Source organism: Nycticebus coucang, chromosome 4 (genome assembly GCF_027406575.1).
Source record: "Nycticebus coucang isolate mNycCou1 chromosome 4, mNycCou1.pri, whole genome shotgun sequence".
NCBI classification, from domain to species: domain Eukaryota; kingdom Metazoa; phylum Chordata; class Mammalia; order Primates; family Lorisidae; genus Nycticebus; species Nycticebus coucang.
In genome coordinates this window covers 127,641,004-127,657,443 of record NC_069783.1, presented here as the reverse complement: position 1 = coordinate 127,657,443, position 16,440 = coordinate 127,641,004, and the positions used below count along the sequence as shown (strand labels likewise).

The following is a 16,440-nucleotide window of genomic DNA, read 5'->3' as shown; positions in this document are numbered from 1 at the left end:
AACACCTTCAGACAATTGTTAAATCTCAATGGACAAATAATGATATATACCTTAGAGAAAACTTTTAATTGTAAAAGCTATAGGAAAGCCTCTAACTTCTGGTCACATGTTACAGAACATAAGATCACTCATATTGGAAAAAACAGTCCAAATGCAAAGAAGGTAGCCAAGTTTTTCAGTCTTGCTCAAGATTCGATACTGGAGAGAAACTGGACACGTGTGAAAATGATGGCAAATGTCTTAGCCACAGTTCAAAATATCGTAACCATGAGAATTTTGATACTGGAGGAAAAACCTGCAACTATAAGGAATGTGACAAACTTACCAAGCAACACTCACACGTTTCTGGACAAAAAAAAAGAATTGATTCTGCAGAGAAACCTTTCAAATGTGAAGAATGTGGCATAACCTTTAACCAGCACTCTCTCCTCTTTAGACATCAAAGAATTCATTCTGGAGATAAACGCTACAAATGTCAGGAATGTGGCAAAGCCTTTAACAAGTACTGAAACCTTTCTGTACATCAAAGAATTCATTCTGAAGAGAAACCCTATGGATGTGAAGAATGTGGCAAAGCCTTTAAACACCACTCACACCTTTCTAGACATCAAAGAATTCACTCTGGAGAGAAACCCTACAAAGGTCAAGAATGTGGAAAATCCTTTAAGTACTACACAAGCTTTTCTAGACATCAAAGAATTCACTCTGGAGGGAAACCCTACAAATGTCAAGAGTGTGGCAAAGCCTTTAACTGTGACTCAAACCTTTCTGTACTTCAAAGAATTTACTTTGGACATAAAACTTACAAATTTAGAGAATGCAGTAAAGCCTTTTTCCTTAGTTAAACTCAGAGTGAACATAACAGAATTTCTTGTGGAGAGAAACTCCACAAATGTGAAGAAGGGGGCAAGGCATTTACACTGTACTCAACCCTTTCTGTTCATCAAAGTAGTCATTCTTGAAAGAAACTACAGTGGTCAAAATGTGGCATAGACTTTCATTAGTTTGTGAACATTTCTAGACATTTAAGAATTTATTCTGGAGAAAAACCTTTTAAATATGGACAGTGTGGCAAACTCTAACTCAAATTCAATCCTCACTGTACATAGAGGAAATCACACAGAGAGAAACCCTCCATTTGAAGATTGCGGCAGTGCCTTGACCTGGTGTTGATAGCATGCTACGCATAAAAGAATTGAAACTGGAGAGTAATCCTACGAATGTGAACAGTGTGGCAATGACCTTAACCAGAGCTCAAACCTTAACATAGGAACATTCATATTGGAGAGAAATCTTCCAAATATCGATAATGTGGGAAAGGTTTTCAGTGGTCCTCAGTCTTATTAAACATAAGAGAAACCATAGGAGGAAAAATGGAAACGAGGTGAAGATGTGGCAGAGATTCATGCCAGTATGCACTGTTTTCTGTACACAATAGAATTCATGTGGAAGAGAAAGTCTAAAAAAAAAAAGAAAGAAAGAAAGAAAGAATGTGGGGCTATGGGCACAAATATTAAGGCATCTCCTCAGAAGCTTAACTTCCTGTCTGTCCAATCTCTTGGAAGATAATATCAGTTATGAATGAATAAATGGATAAAATCACTTATGTGTCTAAATTATCATATATCAACTTTTGCTCTTCGCAGATGATATGATTGTGTATCTGGAAAACACCAGGGATTCTACTACAAAACTCTTAGAAGTGATCAAGGAATACAGCAGTGTCTCAGGTTACAAAATCAATATTCATAAATCGGTAGCCTTTATATATATCAACAATAGTCAAGCTGAAAAAACAGTTAAGGCCTATATTCCATTCACAGTACTGCCAAAGAAGATGAAATATTTGGGAGTTTATCTAACAAAGGATGTGAAAGATCTCTACAAAGAGAACTATGAAACTCTAAGAAAATAAATAGCTGGAAATGCTAACAAATGGAAAAACATACCATGCTCATGGCTGGGAAGAATCAACATTGTTAAAATGTCCATACTACCCGAAGCAAAATACAATTTTAATGCAATCCCTATTAAAGCTCCACTGTCATACTTTAAAGATCTTGAAAAAATAATACTTCATTTTATATGGGATCAGAAAAAAACTCGAATAGTCAAGACATTACTCCGAAATAAAAACACAGCAGGAGGAATCACTCTACCAGACCTGAGACTTTACTATAAATCGATAGTGATCAGAACAGCATGGTACTGGCACAAAAGCAGAGAAGTAGATGTCTGGAACAGAATAGAGAACCAAGAGATGAATCCAGCTACTTACCATTATTTGATGTTTGACAAGCCAATTAAAAACATTCAGTGGGGAAAAGATTCCCTATTTAACAAATGGCGTTGGGTGAACTTGATGGCAACCTGTAGAATACTGAAACTGGACCCACACCTTTCTCCATTAACTAAGATAAACTCTCACTGGATTAAAGATTTAAACTTAAGACATGAAACTATAAAAATACTAGAAGAGAGTGCAGGGAAAACCCATGAAGAAATAAAAAATAATAAATTATCATATATCATATATATACATACACACATATACGTATACACATATATACATACATGTACTTCCATGACTTTTTTTGAAAAAGTGTAAATATATCCATGAATGACATGTTTGAAAGCAAACTTTTAAATGCCTTACAATCAGTATCAGCTCTGTGGATAACTTTAAATCTTTACCTTTAACACTGTTCCCCATTCCTCAGCAACAAATTTTTTTTTTGAGGCAGTATCTCACTGTGTTGCCCTGGGTAGAGTGCTGTGGCATCACAGCTCACAGCAACGTCAAACTCTTGGGTTTAAGCAATTCTCTTGCCTTAGCCTCCCGTGTAGCTGTGGCTACAGGCACCCATAACAACGCCTGGCTATTTTTTGGTTGTAGTTATCATTGTTGTTTAGCTGGCCCGGGTCGGAATCGAACCTGCCAGCCTGGGTGTATGTGACCAGGGCCCTACTCACTGAGCTACAGGCGCCGCCCCTCAGCAATAATTTTACCTATTTACTTTATAGCTGTATTTTTCCCAGTTGGGGGCAGGGGTAGAAATAAGACAGTCGTCTGCCTAATTCACATTTCCATTTAACCAGAAGCTTTCTGGTTGTTTAATGCTCAGAAATTAATGCCCAAACTGATCTTCTCTCCCTCAAATTGGCTCTGACTGCTGCACTTGTTATATACCACCATCATTATCTTTTTTTAATTATTAAATCATAACTGTGTACATTAATGCGATCATAGGGCACCATACACTGGTTTTATAGATCGTTTGACACATTTTCACCACATTGGTGAACATAGCCTTCCTGGCATTTTCTTAGTTATTGTGTTAAGACATTTACATTCTACATTTACTAAGTTTCACATATACCCTTGTAAGATGCACCGCAGGTGTAATCCCAACAATCACCCTCCCTCTGCCCAAGTCCCCCCTCCTTTCGCTCCCTTTCCCCCTTCCCTCTATTCTTGGGTTATAGCTCTCACGTGAAAGCCATAAATTAGTTTCATAGTAGGGCTGAGTACATTGGATACTTTTTCTTCCATTCTTGAGATACTTTACTAAGAAGAATATTTTCCAGCTCCATCATGTAAACATGAAAGAGGTAAAGTCTCCATCTTTCTTTAAGGCTGCATAGTATTCCACCCCCATCATTATCTTCATCATGCAGGACAGAAACCATGGAGTCACATTTGATTTCTCCCTTCCCTATACACATCCTCTCCCAACTCATTAGTTGGTCACTAAATCCTGTCCTTCCTTTGTAGTATCCCCAGGACTTTATTCCCACTTCTATCACAAGCACTCAGCTTTAGTCCTTTCTCACTTTACTTCTAAATTTTGCTAAACAAGCTTTCCATTTGCTCTCCCTAAGTTAAGCTCCCCCCTCTAGAGCATGCTATGTATGGATTCTAAAATAATCCTTTTGTCTTTTTTTTTTTTTTTTGTAGAGACAGAGTCTCACTTTATGGCCCTCGGTAGAGTGCCGTGGCCTCACACAGCTCACAGCAACCTCCAACTCCTGGGCTTAAGCGATTCACTTGCCTCAGCCTCCCATGTAGCTGGGACTACAGGCGCCCACCACAATGCCCGGCTATTTTTTGGTTGTAGTTTGGCCGGGGCCGGGTTTGAACCCGCCACCCTCGGTATATGGGGCCGGCACCTTACCGACTGAGGCACAGGTGCTTAATCATTTTTTTCTCTTGCTTAAAAACTTTCCATGGCTCTCCATACCTCATTGCATATAACTTTCAAACTCCCATATCTGATGTTCAAGGTTTTTCATAATCACGTTTTCCATTGCTTCCTAACCCAATTCTTGAAAGCAAGACTGGTCTTCTAAATCCCCATCATTCCTGCAGCCATGCCGTTGCCTAGGCTTTACTCCCAATGTTTCTCTTTAACAGATTATAGATGCTTTTTAAGCCCCAGGCAAAGTTTCAGCTTATCCAGGGAGCTTTCCCTGACCTCCACACCTCAATGATTATAGACCATAGCATCTATGGTCTCTATATCTCTTTAGTACTTAATTATAAACCACCTCCCTTTTGATGCCTATTTCTTTTCTTCCTACCTATCATTTTCATATTCTAGAGATAATGTCATACTCTGCCCTGAATTGGGCACAAAATGGGCACTACATACAGGAAACCAGGTACAAAGATGAGGCCTGGACATAATTAAGGGACTGAATAATGATAATAATAGTTAACATTCATATATATGCTAGGCACTGATACACATGTAAGTATTACATGTACTCCCACCCCTAAATCTCACAACGATCCTGTGAAATGGTAAGTATCACAATCCCCATTTTAAAGATGAGGAAATTGAGCCACAGAGTGGAATGACTTGCCCAAGGTCACAAAACTAATAAATGGCAGACCTGGGTTGTTGTTTTTTTGCCTGGGGCTGGCTTTGAACTTGCCACCCTTGGTATATGAGGCTGGCACCCTGCTCCTTGAGCCACAGGTGCCACCCAGAGGAATATGCTTCTGTGAAGAGAGTGACGCAAACTCAGAAGAGTAGAGGGTAAGCAATGATATGATGGGACTAAAGAGAAATGGATAAAGAAAAAAGAGTAGTCACAGGTAAAAGTTTGGAGAAGGGGCACAATAGTACAAAGGAGAATGAGGATAAGGAAAATCTGACAAGTAAAAGGTAAAAGCAGAAAGTCAACCAATGAAGAAAGCCCACAAGTGTCTCAAGGAAAAGGCTGCCATGTGAGGCAGGATGCAGAGAACAAATGAGGATAAGTGACTTACAAGACGGTGAAGGTGCCATTATAGGCTTCAGGCTCCTGCACAGGCACTCGGTGGAGTCTCTTCTCTGGGCTGAGACCAACACACGACAGTGTCTCATCTCTGCAGGTACAGAGCTCACATATGCTGGTGTTCATGTCTGTGTTGATATTGGCAATCTCTTGTTCCATGTTGTAATTTGGCAACGAATTTTGAGTTACGGTAATGTCCGAGTCAGATACTTGAATTGTAACTTCAGTCGGGATTGGAGGCTGAGTCTGAATCTGGTCTGGATGGGGAGCTGCCATCCTCTCCAGAGCCACAGGATGTTCAACCTCTGATGTAGTTGCTGAAGTTACAACAAATTCCAGGCTCAAAGGTAAAACTGTGATTGTGACACCAGGGGATGTTGTATGCTGGGCTTGATCCTGACCCGGTCTTGGAACTGTTATTTCATAATAGGCTGGAGCTACTACATCCCTTGGTACCTCTAGAGATTGAGTTGGAGTCTCTTGCATGGTTGGAGAAGGTTTAACCTCTCTAGTTTGTTCTGAAGTCATGGTAAGTTCCTGGTCCAAAAGCTTAACTGTGACCTCAGCTGGGTTTGTCTGCTGAGTCTCCATCTGGTCTAGATGTGGAAGTGTCACCTCAGGATGCTCTGAAGAAGAAGCTGTGCTTGTGAGGACTGTAGAAGGTTCAGCCTCTGTAGTGGACACTGGAGTTATGGAAAGCCCCGTAACTATGGGCGATGTTGAATGCTGAGCTTCATCCTGACCTGGTGTTGAAAGTGTCACCTCTTGATATACTGGGGGTCGAATTACAACTTCCTTAGGTGGCTCTGGAGGCTGAGTTGGGGTCTCTGGCATGTTTGGAGGTTTAACCTCCATGGTGTGTTCTGGAGTTACAGTAGATTCCTGGTCCAAAGGTTTAGCTGTGACCTTGGTCAGGTTTGGCTGCCAAGTCTGAATTATAAAGCTTTTTTTCAAATTTTGGAATATTTGTATTATACTTAACCAGCTGAGCATCCCTAATCTGAACATCTAAAATCCAAAATGCTCCAGTGAGCATTTCCTTTGAGTGTCATGGTGGTGCTCAGAAAGTTTCAGATCTTGGAGCATTTTGGATTTCAGGTTTTCAGATTAGGGATAATCAACCTGTTAATACAGGGACTTTGGCATCCTTGGATTTGGGTATGTTAGGCTGAGGGGAGTGGATCCTGGAATGAGTTGCCTGCAGATACCAAGGAAAGAGCCAAAGAATCATTAAACAGGATAGAATTTCTGTCTTCAGACCAGGTGCGATGGCTCATGCTTATACTCCTAAGGATTATAAGGGAGGATTATAATTGCTTGAGCTCAGGAGTTGGAGACTAGCCTGAGTGAAAGCGAGATCTCGTCTCTACTAAAAGAAAAATTAGCCAGGTGTCATGGTGTGCACCTCAAGTTCCAGGTATTCTAGAGCAATGATTTTCAACACGTGTGTCATGGCAGGATCTTAGGTATGCCGTGAAAAACTTTTTAAAGGTCGTTATTAAATTATGTTCAAAAGAAGCTCAAAGCACAGTAAGTATATTCTCTTTTTGCTCTTTTATTTGATCAACATAATTTAAGTGTGCTGCCAAAGTTTAACTGTAGGTTCGAGTGTGCTGTGAAAAGGTTGAAAAACACTGCTCTAGAGGCTAAGACAAGAGGATCAGTTGAGCCCAGGAATTTGATGTTGCAATGAGTTATATTGATGCCACTGTACTCTAGCCAGGGCAACAGAGTGAGACTGTCTCAGAAAAATAATTTATGTCTTCAGAAAATATATCTTTTAGCCAGACATTGTGGTGCATACCTATAGTTCCAGCTACTAAAGATGCTGAGGCAGGAGGCTTACTTGAGCCCAAGAATTTGAGGCTACAGTGAGCTATGATCATACCACTATACTCTACCCCAGGTGACAGAGTGCAACCCAATCTCTAATAAAAAATTATAGATAGCTGGCTCGGCACCTGTAGCTCAAGCAGCTAGGGCATCAGCCACATACAGGAGAGCTGCGGGGTGGGGTTGGCTGGGAGGGGGTTCGAATCCAGCCCAGGCTCACCAAGCAACAATGACAACTATAACCAAAAAATAGCCAGGCATTGTGGTGGGCACCTGTAGTCCCAGCTACTTGGGAGGCTGAGGCAAGAGTTTGAGGTTGCCACAAAACTTAAGCCGAAGAGTTTGAGGATGCTGTGACGCAGTACTCTACCCAGGGTGACACCTTTTGTTTTGTCTGAAAAAAAAAGAAAAGAAAAAATAGATAAATAGAAGTTATCTCACTGGGTAGGTAAGACTTAAAAGGAATGAATAAAGATTTGGAGATACTGGTCATTATGATGGATAATCATGATTGTTTTCTTCCAAAACAGATTTATTCTCATAGAAGAGCAGCAAGGACAGATGTAGAATCAGGCTCAGTCCCAAGGAGGTAAATATTGGTCTGGCGATTTAAATTAGAATTTTAGAACTAGAGAACTTAGAACTCATCTATTTCAATCCTTTCATTTTATAGCGAGGAAACTGCCAGAGGCAGGAAGAATACTTACCTGCCTTAGTGCTTTGCCTGGATCCAGCAAAATTAGCTCCCCAGACAAAGCTGAGTTGGACAGGTGTGGCAAGGACGAATCTGCTGCCACCAGTCCTTCAAGGGAAGGCAGGGGCGGGGGTTGGAGTTGTGCCTGTTCCTTCCGGTGGTGGGCATCGGGCCAGGCCGGAGGCCTTTTTGGAGGCTCTGGGGAAGGGGCAAGGGAGCTAGTCTCCTTCAAGGCTCCTTCAAGAATATATGAATCCTTCCTCCAGAGTGGCAGGAAAACCTACCTTCTCATTCTACTTGATTTGGGGTCTCCATTCTCTATTTATCCAAATGTCAGAGAATTTTAACTAGAAGAGACCTTAAATAATACTTTGCCTCTTCCTTTTATAATAAGAAAACGGAGACAGAGAAAAGGAAATTACCTTGCTCCATGGTCCCAGTGCTAATGTCAGAAAGAGGGTGGTCCCTTTCCAGCTGGGGACTTCTCCATTGATTATTCTCTACTTGGGCTGTGAGTCACATTTTATATCACAATTCAACACGCACATGCTGTGTAGACATAAGTAGATGTGGAAACAGTGCACTCTGATTTTTTTTCTATTCTGCTCATATTCAAAAAGGATATTTTTCCTTTAAACTGATTTTACAACTACTCAGTGACAGCCTGAAGTATGAAAATAATTTTTTTAGCTGGACCCAGGTATTTGCTTGATGGGACTCGCCTGATAGGATAAAGCTTCTAGGAGAATAGAAGCACTTTATCCTTCACCCACCAGCAAACGCTATATGTGGTAGTAGGTTTGAAAGGGACTGATGTAAAATGCTTTTGGAGAGTGAGGTACTTCTTGCCTGTGTGTTTGTACAGTTTGTTCACTGTACAAGGGAACTTGGCCAATGGGGTAAGTGGGGCTGAAAATCCTCCCTGTACCTCCCACCAAGCCATGGGCAAAGGTCCCTCCAGTGACATTACGGGGCCCTCTTAAACAGACGTGGAGAGCTTCTGGAAGTCTCTCCATGAAATGATTTTCAGGATTCCAGGTCCATAATGATGTTGCCCACTGTGATTATGGACCGATCCACAGATTTAGTCCCAATAAAACGAGAGGTGTACATCATGGGAGACCTGGGAAATGGCAGGAATCACTAATTGTCTTGTGTGTGTGTTTTTTCCCAAGGGGCTTTTTTGAATTTCTGCATAGGAGATGCTCATCGCAGAGTGAAAGCCAGGTAAATTTGAGGAAGATTCAGTGCTGTGGCCAGAGAAAACAGGAGAAATGCAGAATTAATACCTGTCTTTCTCTTTTCTAGGAGGGCTTTTACTGGTTAAGGCATCCACTTTGGCTTAGGGATATGTACAGACCTCTCAATGCCACACGCAAGAAAAACATGGCCCAGAAGCTTCACGACAAGGAGTCTTCTGATGAGGAAGAGATTTACAAGAAGGATGCAGGGTAAATGACTGGGAACAATTTAAAATCTCATCTACAGTGGCCGGGCACGGTGGCTCACTCCTGTAATCCTAGCACTCTGGGAAGTTGAGGCAGGACGATTGCTTGAGCTCGGAGTTCAAAGCCATCCTGAGCTCTACGAAAAATAGAAAAATTAACCGAATGTTGTGGCAGGTGCCTGTAGTCCAAGCTACTTGGGAGGCTCAGGCAGAAGAATCATTTGGACCCCTTAGTTTGAGGTTACTATGAGCTGCTCACAACATCTAGCCAGGCCAGACTCCATCTCAACAAAACATCTTATCTAAAATGAGGGGATAATGAGAAGTTTAATTGCTCCTTTTAAGGACAGGACAGCAATTAAACAGAGTCCTCTAAAGAGGCATGGGTTGGCGGACTGGATACAAAAACTCAAGCCAGATATCTGCTGCATACAAGAATCTAATGTTACATTAAAAGATTCAAGGTGAAGGGATGGTCATCTATACTTCAGGCAAATGGAAGCAGAAAAAAACAGTCATTGCAATCCTATTCGCAGATGTAATAGGCTTTAAACCAACCGAAATAAGGAAGGATAAGGATGGACACTTCATATTTCTTAAAGGTAATACTCAATATGATGAGATTTCAATTATTAATATTTATGCACCCACCAGAATGCACCTCAATTTATAAGAGAAACTCTAACAGACATGAGCAACTTGATTTCCTCCAGTTCCATAGTAGTTGGAGATTTTAACACCCCTTTAGCAGTGCTGGATAGATCCTCCAAAAAGAAGCTAAGCAAAGAAATTTTAGATTTAAACTTAACCATTCAACATCTGGACTTAACAGACATCTACAGAACATTTCATCCCAACAAAACTGAATACACATTCTTCTCATCAGCCCACGGAACATACTCCAAAATCGACCACATCCTAGGCCACAAATCTAACCTCAGCAAATTAAAAAAAAAAACAAAAAACAAATTATTCCTTGCATCGTCTCAGACCATCATGGAATAAAAGTTGAACTCAATAACAATAGGAATCTGCATACACATACGAAAACATGGAAGCTAAACAACCTTATGCTGAAGGATACATGGGTTATAGACCAGATTATAAAGGAAATTACCAAATTTTTGGAACAAAACAACAATCAAGACACGAATTATCAGAACCTCTGGGATACTGCAAAGGCAGTCCTATGAGGGAAATTTATAGCACTGCAAGCTTTCCTCAAGAAAATGGAAAGAGAGGAAGTTAATAACTTAATGGGACATATCAAGCAACTGGAGAAGGAAGAACATTCCAACCCCAAACCCAGCAGAAGAAAAGAAATAACCAAAATCAGAGCAGAATTAAATGAAATTGAAAACAAAAGAATTATACAACAGATCAATAAATCCAAAAGTTGGTTTTTTGAAAAGATCAATAAAATAGATAAACCTTTGGCCAACCTAACCAGGAAAAAAAGAGTAAAATCCCTAATTTCATCATTCAGAAATGGTAACAATGAAATAACAACAGACCCCTCAGAAAATAAAAAAAAAATCCTTAATGTATACTACAAGAAACTCTACTCTCAGAAATATGAAAATCTGAAAGAAATCGACCAATACCTGGAAGTACACCACCTACCACGACTTAGCCAGAACAAAGTGGAAATGTTGAACAGGCCTATATCAAGTTCTGAAATAGCATCAACTATACAAAATCTCCCTAAAAAGAAAAGCCCAGGACTAGATGACTTTACGTCAGGATTCTACCAAACCTTTAGAGAAGAACTAGTGCCTATATTACTAAACCTCTTCCAAAATATAGAAAAAGAAGGAATATTACCCAACACATTCTACGAAGCAAACATCAGCTTGATCCCCAAACCAGGGAAAGACCCAACAAGAAAAGAAAATTATAGACCAATATCACTAATGAATATTGATGCTAAAATACTCAATAAGATCCTAACAAACAGAATCCAACAACACATCAAAAAAATTATACACCATGACCAAGTCGGATTTATCCCAGGTTCTCAAGGCTGGTTCAATATACGTAGATCTATAAATGTAATTCAGCACATAAACAAACAAAAAAATAAGGACCATATGATTCTTTCATTTGATGCAGAAAAAGCTATTGATAATATCCAGCATCCTCTCATGATCAGAACACTTAAGAAAATTGGTATAGAAGGACATTTCTTAAACTAATAGAGGTCATCTACAGCAAACCCACAGCCAATATTGTACTACATGGAGTTAAATTGCAATCATTTCCACTTAGATCAGGAACCAGGCAAGGTTGCCCATTGTCTCCATTCCTCTTAACATTTTAATGGAAGTTTTAGCCACCGCAATTAGTGAAGAAAAGGCGATCAAGGGTATCCACATAGGGTCAGAAGAGATCAAATGTTCACTCTGCAGATGATACGATCGTATATCTGGAAAACACTAGGGATTCTACTACAAAACTTTTAGAAGTGATCAAGGAATACAGCAATGTCTCAGGCTACAAAATCAACACCCATAAATCTGTAGCCTGTATTATATAGCAAAAATAATCAAGCCGAAAAAAGAGTCAAGGACTGTATTCCTTTCATGGTAGTGCCAAAGAAGATGAAATATTTGGGAGTATACCTAACAAAGGACGTGAAAGATCTCTACAAAGAGAACTATGAAACTTTAAGAAAAGAAATAGCTGTTTCCACATTTTGGCAATTGTAAATTGAGCTGCAATAAACAGTCTAGTACAAGTGTCCTATGATAAGAGGATTTTTTTTCCTTCTGAGTAGATGCCCAGTAATGGGATTGCTGGATAAAATGGGAGGTCTAGCTTGAGTGCCTTGAGGTTTCTCCATACTTCCTTCCAGAAAGGTTGTACTAGTTTGCAGTCCCACCAGCAGTGTAAAAGTGTTTCCCTTCACTCCACATCCACGCCAGCATCTGCAGTTTTGAGATTTTGTGATGTGGGCCATTCTCGCTGGAGTTAGATGATATCTCAGGGTGGTTTTGATTTACATATTTCTCACCAAAATGTGGAAACCACCTAAATGCCCACAAACCCAGGAATGGATTAATAAACTGTGGTATATGTATATCATGGAATACTATTCAGCTATTAAAAAAAAATGGAGACTTTACATCCTTCATATTAACCTGGATGGAAGTGGAAGACATTATTCTTAGTAAAGCATCACAAAAATGGAGAAGCGTCATGAATCCTAGGTACTCAATTTTGATATGAGGACAATTAATGACAATTAAGATTATGGAGGGGGGAGGGAAAGCAGAGAGAAGGAAGGAGGGAGGGGGCGGGGCCTTGGTGCGTGCCACGCCTTCTGGGGGAAGACATGATCGCAAGAGGGACTTTACCTAACAAATGCAATCAGTACCCTGGCTTATTGTACCCTCAATGAATCCCCAACAATAAAATAATAATAATAAGAAGAAGAAGAAGAAAAGAAAAAAAATAGCTGAAGATGTTAACAAATGGAAACTCATACCATGCTCATGGCTGGGAAGAATCAACATCGTTAAAATGTCTATACTACCCAAAGCAATATATAATTTTAATGCAATTCCTATCAAAGCTCCATTGTCATATTTTAAAGATCTTGAAAAAATAATACTTCGTTTTATATGGAATCAGAAAAAACCTCGAATAGCAAAAACATCACTCAGAAATAAAAACAAAGTGGGAGGAATCATGCTACCAGACCTGAGACTGTACTATAAATCAATAGTGATCAAAACAGCATGGAACTGGCACAAAAACAGGGAAGTAGATGTCTGGAACAGAGTAAAGAACCAAGAGATGAATCCAGCTACTTACCGTTATTTGATCTTTGACAAGCCAATTAAAAACATTCAGTGGGGAAAAGATTCCCATTTAACAAATGGTGCTGGGTAAACTGGCTGGCGATCTGTAAAAGACTGAAACTGGACCCACACCTTTCACCATTAACTAAGATAGACTCTCACTGGATAAAGGATTTAAACTTAAAGCATGAAACTATAAAAATACTTGAAGAAAGTGCAGGGATAACTCTTGAAGGAATCGGCGTGGGTGAATATTTTATGAGGAGGACTCCCCAAGCAATCGAAGCAGTATCAAAAATACATTACTGGGACCTGATCAAAATAAAAATGTTCTGCACAGCCAAGAACATAGTAAGTAAAGCAAGCAGACAGCCCTCAAAATGGGAGAAAATATTTGCAGGTTATACCTCCGATAAAGGTTTAATAACCAGAATCCAACCAGAACTCAAATGTATTAGCAAGAAAAGAACAAGTGATCCCATCACAGGGTGGGCAAGGGACTTGAAGAGAAACTTCTCTAAAGAAGACAGATGCATGGTCTACAAACAGATCATCCTTAATCATCAGAGAAATGCAAATCAAAACTACTTTGAGATATCACCTAACCCCAGTAAGAGTAGCCCACATAACAAAATCCCAAAACCAGAGATGTTGGCGTGGATGTGGAGGAAAGGGCACACTTCTACACTGCTGGTGGGAATGCACACTAATACATTCCTTCTGGAAGGATGTTTGGAGAATACTTAGGTTCCTAAAAATTTGATCCTATAATTTCAATTATAGGTTCCTGCCATTCGATCCTATAATTCCTTTGCTAGGTTTATACCCAGAAGACCAAAAGTCAAAATATAACAAAGACATTTGTACCAGAATGTTTATTGCAGCCCAATTCATAATCACTAAGTCATGGAAGAAGCCCAAGTGCCCATCGACCCACGAATGGACTAGCAAATTGTGGTACATGTTTACCATGGAATACTATGCAGCCTTAAAGAAAGATGGACAATTTACCTCTTTCATGTTTACATGGATGGAGCTGGAACATATTCTTCTTAGCAAAGTATCTCAGGAATGGAAGAAAAAGTATCCAATGTACTCAGCCCTACTATGAAGCTAATTTATAACTTTCACATGAAGACTATAACCCAACTATAGTGCAAGACTATGGGGAAAGGGCCAAGGAAGGGGAAGGGAGGGGGGAGGTTAGGGTGGAGGAAAGGTAATGCATGGGGCCACACCTACGGTGGCATCTTAGAATGGGTACAGGTGAAACTTACTAAATGCAGAATATAAATGTCTACATACAATTACTAAGAAAATGCCATGAAGGCTACGTTGAACAGTTAAAAAAATAATAATTAAATTAAATTAAATTAAATTGAAAAAAGGAAAAATAGTTCGATAGATATGTGACAAAGCAATTTCATTAAAATATTAATTATAGAGTCAAGGCAGTATATATACAGACATTCACCATAAAATTCTTTAAATTTTTCAATATGTTTGATTTGTCATAATAAATTTTAGGAAAATATATAAAGCAGCATGGACAGATTGATCTTAAAAATATAGAGTGGAATGGAAAAATAAGAAAGAAAGAACCATATAAAACAATAGCAGATACATGATTAGAATACCTCTATACAGATTTGGGGAGAGAAATTCAGTCAAAATGATACACAGTGGACACATGAGAATGGTTGCCAATGGGGGAAGGAATGTGAGTAGGGCCGGAGGATGAGTGACGGACGGGTGTTTGGACAGATAGGCCTTGCATGGACTAACAAGTGCAGTGGGTGGAAAGAGAGAGATGTGGGTGGGCATATAGAGAAACATTAAACTTAGAGGCAAACCCTGGCCTCACAAATCACTACCTGTATTATTTGGGGCAAGTTGTTTAATAGTCTTTAGACTCACATTTCTCATCTATAAAATGGGTATTATGATCTTTACTTCATAGAACTGTGAGTCTTAAAACTAAATAATGTCCTGGAAGTTCCTAGCATAGCCTTTAATCTATGGTATACATGAAGCAAAATTCTATTCTCCTTTTCTTTCTATTCTTGTAAATCCTCAGTGTCCTTCACTGGGCTTGCCTGCCTTCTCTAATTCCAGAACACCATACCTGTCTTTCTTGTTTTTCAAACACCCTTAGCACCGTAGCCAATGCCATTCTATCCCATTTTTGTCTTCACACATACATAAAGTTTCTTTAGAGGTGTTGTTCTGGGTACATCTTGCTCTTTTCACTAACCATTCCACTTATTCTTGAGGGTTCAAAGTGTAGCTTTGAGTGTCCCTCTTTCCACTTGTTACCCAGTTTTGTTCTTGACTGTTGCTTCAGGAGAACAGAGTCTATGTCTGTGCTACTTCCTATTTTTTCTCCACATGGAAGAGGCTTGACAAATATTTGATGAATTAGTGAAGGAATAGACATACCTGTTTTTCACTGCTCTTTTCACTCTGCACTATTTAATAAACACTGATTTATTATTGCTTTTACCTCTCCCATGTATTGCCAGTCTTGCTGAACGTAATGAAATAGATGTGATGGTATGAGTCCAAACCAGACCCGCTGCAGGATGTAGCTCCAGAAACACATTAGACTCAAAGACAGGGACCCTCTCCTGTCTTTACTGTGGGTGCTCATTCAGCTGTTCTGCTAAATTACGGGTGACATTTTAGAGCTGAAAATGATCATAGAATTTATATAATCAAATCTCTAAATGCTAAAAGTTAGATGAAAGGATCTGTATGTTCAAAGCCAATTGGGTTTAGTGAGAGAGATTGCCTTCATGGAGGAGGTAAGCATTAAGCAGAGTTTATTGATGGGGAGAGATGTGGGCTGTCTAAAGAGAGGGTGGAACATTCCAAGGGTGTAGAGTGACAGGAGCCCAGGATTAGCGATGGCAGCAGATATGTGCTGCAGAGGAGCCCACAGAGGATTGCTGGCTGTACATCAGGATTATCACATTACGTAAAGGTGACAAGATGGCGGGTGGATGAGTTGGAAGGCAGCACCCTTCTCTTTCCATACAGTACTTTGCAACACCCCTGTCCTATCCTTGATATGCTCCTGACCTCCTTATCCTTTTATCTGGGCCAGAGACAGGGCTCAAAGAGGCAGGAGCAATTAAACAGAGGACAGGGCTCAAGAATCAACATTGTTAAAATGTCTGTACTACCCAAAGCAATATATAATTTTAATGCAATTCCTATTAAAGCTCCATTGTCATACTTTAAAGATGTTGAAAAAATAATACTTTGTTGTATATGGAATCAGAAAAAAATTCAAATAGCCAAAACATTACTCAGCAATAAAAACAAAGCAGGAGGAATCATGCTACCAGACCTGAGACTATACTATAAATTGATAGTGA

General features: G+C 39.7%; 2 protein-coding genes across 2 annotated transcripts; one reads left to right on the top strand and one right to left on the bottom strand.

Annotated features, from left to right (window-relative positions):
* Positions 1-5,271: 5,271 nt before the first annotated feature.
* Positions 5,272-6,736, bottom strand: LOC128584405 (leucine-rich repeat-containing protein 37B-like). The gene is made up of 3 exons (XM_053589378.1): positions 6,689-6,736; positions 5,741-6,213; positions 5,272-5,623 (listed from the first exon to the last, which is right to left on the bottom strand). The coding sequence occupies exons 1-3, from the start codon at positions 6,734-6,736 to the stop codon at positions 5,272-5,274; spliced, it is 873 nt and encodes a 290-aa protein (XP_053445353.1).
* On the top strand, positions 6,215-9,295 carry LOC128583887 (leucine-rich repeat-containing protein 37A2-like). Its single transcript, XM_053588532.1, has 3 exons — positions 6,215-7,705; positions 8,986-9,037; positions 9,119-9,295. Exons 1-3 carry the CDS (start codon positions 7,581-7,583, stop codon positions 9,263-9,265), a joined length of 324 nt encoding a protein of 107 aa, XP_053444507.1. The 5' UTR covers positions 6,215-7,580; the 3' UTR covers positions 9,266-9,295.
* The last annotated feature ends 7,145 nt before the right edge of the window (positions 9,296-16,440 follow it).

What these genes read in the sequence shown, in the direction of transcription:
- LOC128584405 (XM_053589378.1), bottom strand. Translation starts at nt 6,736, where the DNA reads ATGACACACGTGTTGAAAATCATTGCTCTAGAATACCTGGAACTTGAG. An exon ending in TAGAATACCTGGAACTTGAG is followed by an intron (nt 6,214 to 6,688) that starts GTGCACACCATG and finishes TTTATAATTCAG; the next exon opens with ACTTGGCAGCCAAACCTGAC. An exon ending in ACTCCAACTCAATCTCTAGA is followed by an intron (nt 5,624 to 5,740) that starts GGTACCAAGGGA and finishes TTTACCTTTGAG; the next exon opens with CCTGGAATTTGTTGTAACTT.
- LOC128583887 (XM_053588532.1), top strand. Translation starts at nt 7,581, where the DNA reads ATGAATAAAGATTTGGAGATACTGGTCATTATGATGGATAATCATGAT. An exon ending in TCAGGCTCAGTCCCAAGGAG is followed by an intron (nt 7,706 to 8,985) that starts GTAAATATTGGT and finishes TTTTTTCCCAAG; the next exon opens with GGGCTTTTTTGAATTTCTGC. An exon ending in CATCGCAGAGTGAAAGCCAG is followed by an intron (nt 9,038 to 9,118) that starts GTAAATTTGAGG and finishes TCTCTTTTCTAG; the next exon opens with GAGGGCTTTTACTGGTTAAG.